General features: G+C 53.5%; 1 protein-coding gene across 1 annotated transcript; it reads left to right on the forward strand.

Annotated features, from left to right (window-relative positions):
• The first annotated feature begins 374 nt into the window (after positions 1-374).
• On the forward strand, positions 375-848 carry LOC132607727 (uncharacterized). The gene has a single exon (XM_060321806.1). It carries the CDS (start codon positions 375-377, stop codon positions 846-848), a length of 474 nt encoding a protein of 157 aa, XP_060177789.1.
• The last annotated feature ends 397 nt before the right edge of the window (positions 849-1,245 follow it).

Genomic DNA, 1,245 nt, shown 5'->3' on the forward strand with positions numbered 1-1,245 from the left:
CATGGTATCAGACTAGGTCTCTCCGAAAACCCTAGCAACCTAGCCGCCGCCCACCCCCTTTCGTTCTTCTCCTCCTCGGCTCTTCCTCCTTCTCTTCTCCATGGCTGACACGTTCAAGTTGCATCCTGCGACTACAGTCACCAATATCAAATCATGCATTCCTATTGTTCTTGACTATGAAGGAAGCCAATACAATAACTGGGCTACCCTCTTCAAGCTCCATTGCCGAGCAAACTTGGTGATCGACCACATCTTACCCCCTGCCTCCCCCACCGTGCCACCCCCGGCAACCGCTGCCGAGAAACTTGCTACAAAGGCTCTATGGGAACGGCTAGATGACATCGTTCGGAAATGGATATATGGTACGATATCGAATGATCTTCTCAACACGATCATTCATCAAGAGGACACCACAGCCGAGGCTTGGAATCGCCTTGTTCATCTTTCAGGACAACAAATCGGCTAGGGCTCTTGCTCTTGATGCAAAATTCACCAACACCAAATTGGTGGATTTTCCGAATGTGAAAGCATACTGCACCAGGCTAAAGGTTCTTGCAGACAATCTCGCCAACGTCGGCCACAAAGTTTCCGACGAACGACTTGTGCTCCGTCTTCTGCGTGGGTTATCGGAAGAATATAAAACTTTTCGAACAACGGTGCAGCACCGTACTCCTCTCCCATCTTTTGACGTTGTCCGTTCGATGCTCGAACTTGAGGAAGACAGCCATGGCGAGGACGCCATTCACGACTCCGGGTCAAATGCTGCTCTCGTTTCCCACAATATTAATCCTCATAATTTCTCTGGTAATGGGCAGCCCAACAATTCTGAAAATACCTTCAATAATTGAGGAAATTCTCACAATCGTGGAAACAAAAACAACCGCAGTCGCAGCGGCGGCAACCGCGGTGGCGCGGGCAATGGACAGAGCAGCGGCGGGGGCAGCCGGAACAACGCCCAGGCCAACCAGCCCGCCGCGTCCAAGCACCAAGGGGCCATTGCCCTGTCTTGGTTTTTCCCACCGTAGGCTGCTTGGGGGCCACAGCCGTGGGCCACCCCACCGTGCCCTTACCCCACCGCAGGGTGGCAGCAGTCTCGCTGCTGGCAACAGCCACGTCCAGCCCCGTCACAGCAGGGCGTTCTCGGTGCTCGTCCTCCACAGCCGTTCTATTCGGCAGCCCCGTCATCACATGGTGGGTATGCGCCCATGGATATTGATCAGGCTATGCACACAATGTCTTTGAATC

Source organism: Lycium barbarum, chromosome 8 (assembly GCF_019175385.1).
Source record: "Lycium barbarum isolate Lr01 chromosome 8, ASM1917538v2, whole genome shotgun sequence".
Lineage (NCBI taxonomy): Eukaryota > Viridiplantae > Streptophyta > Magnoliopsida > Solanales > Solanaceae > Lycium > Lycium barbarum.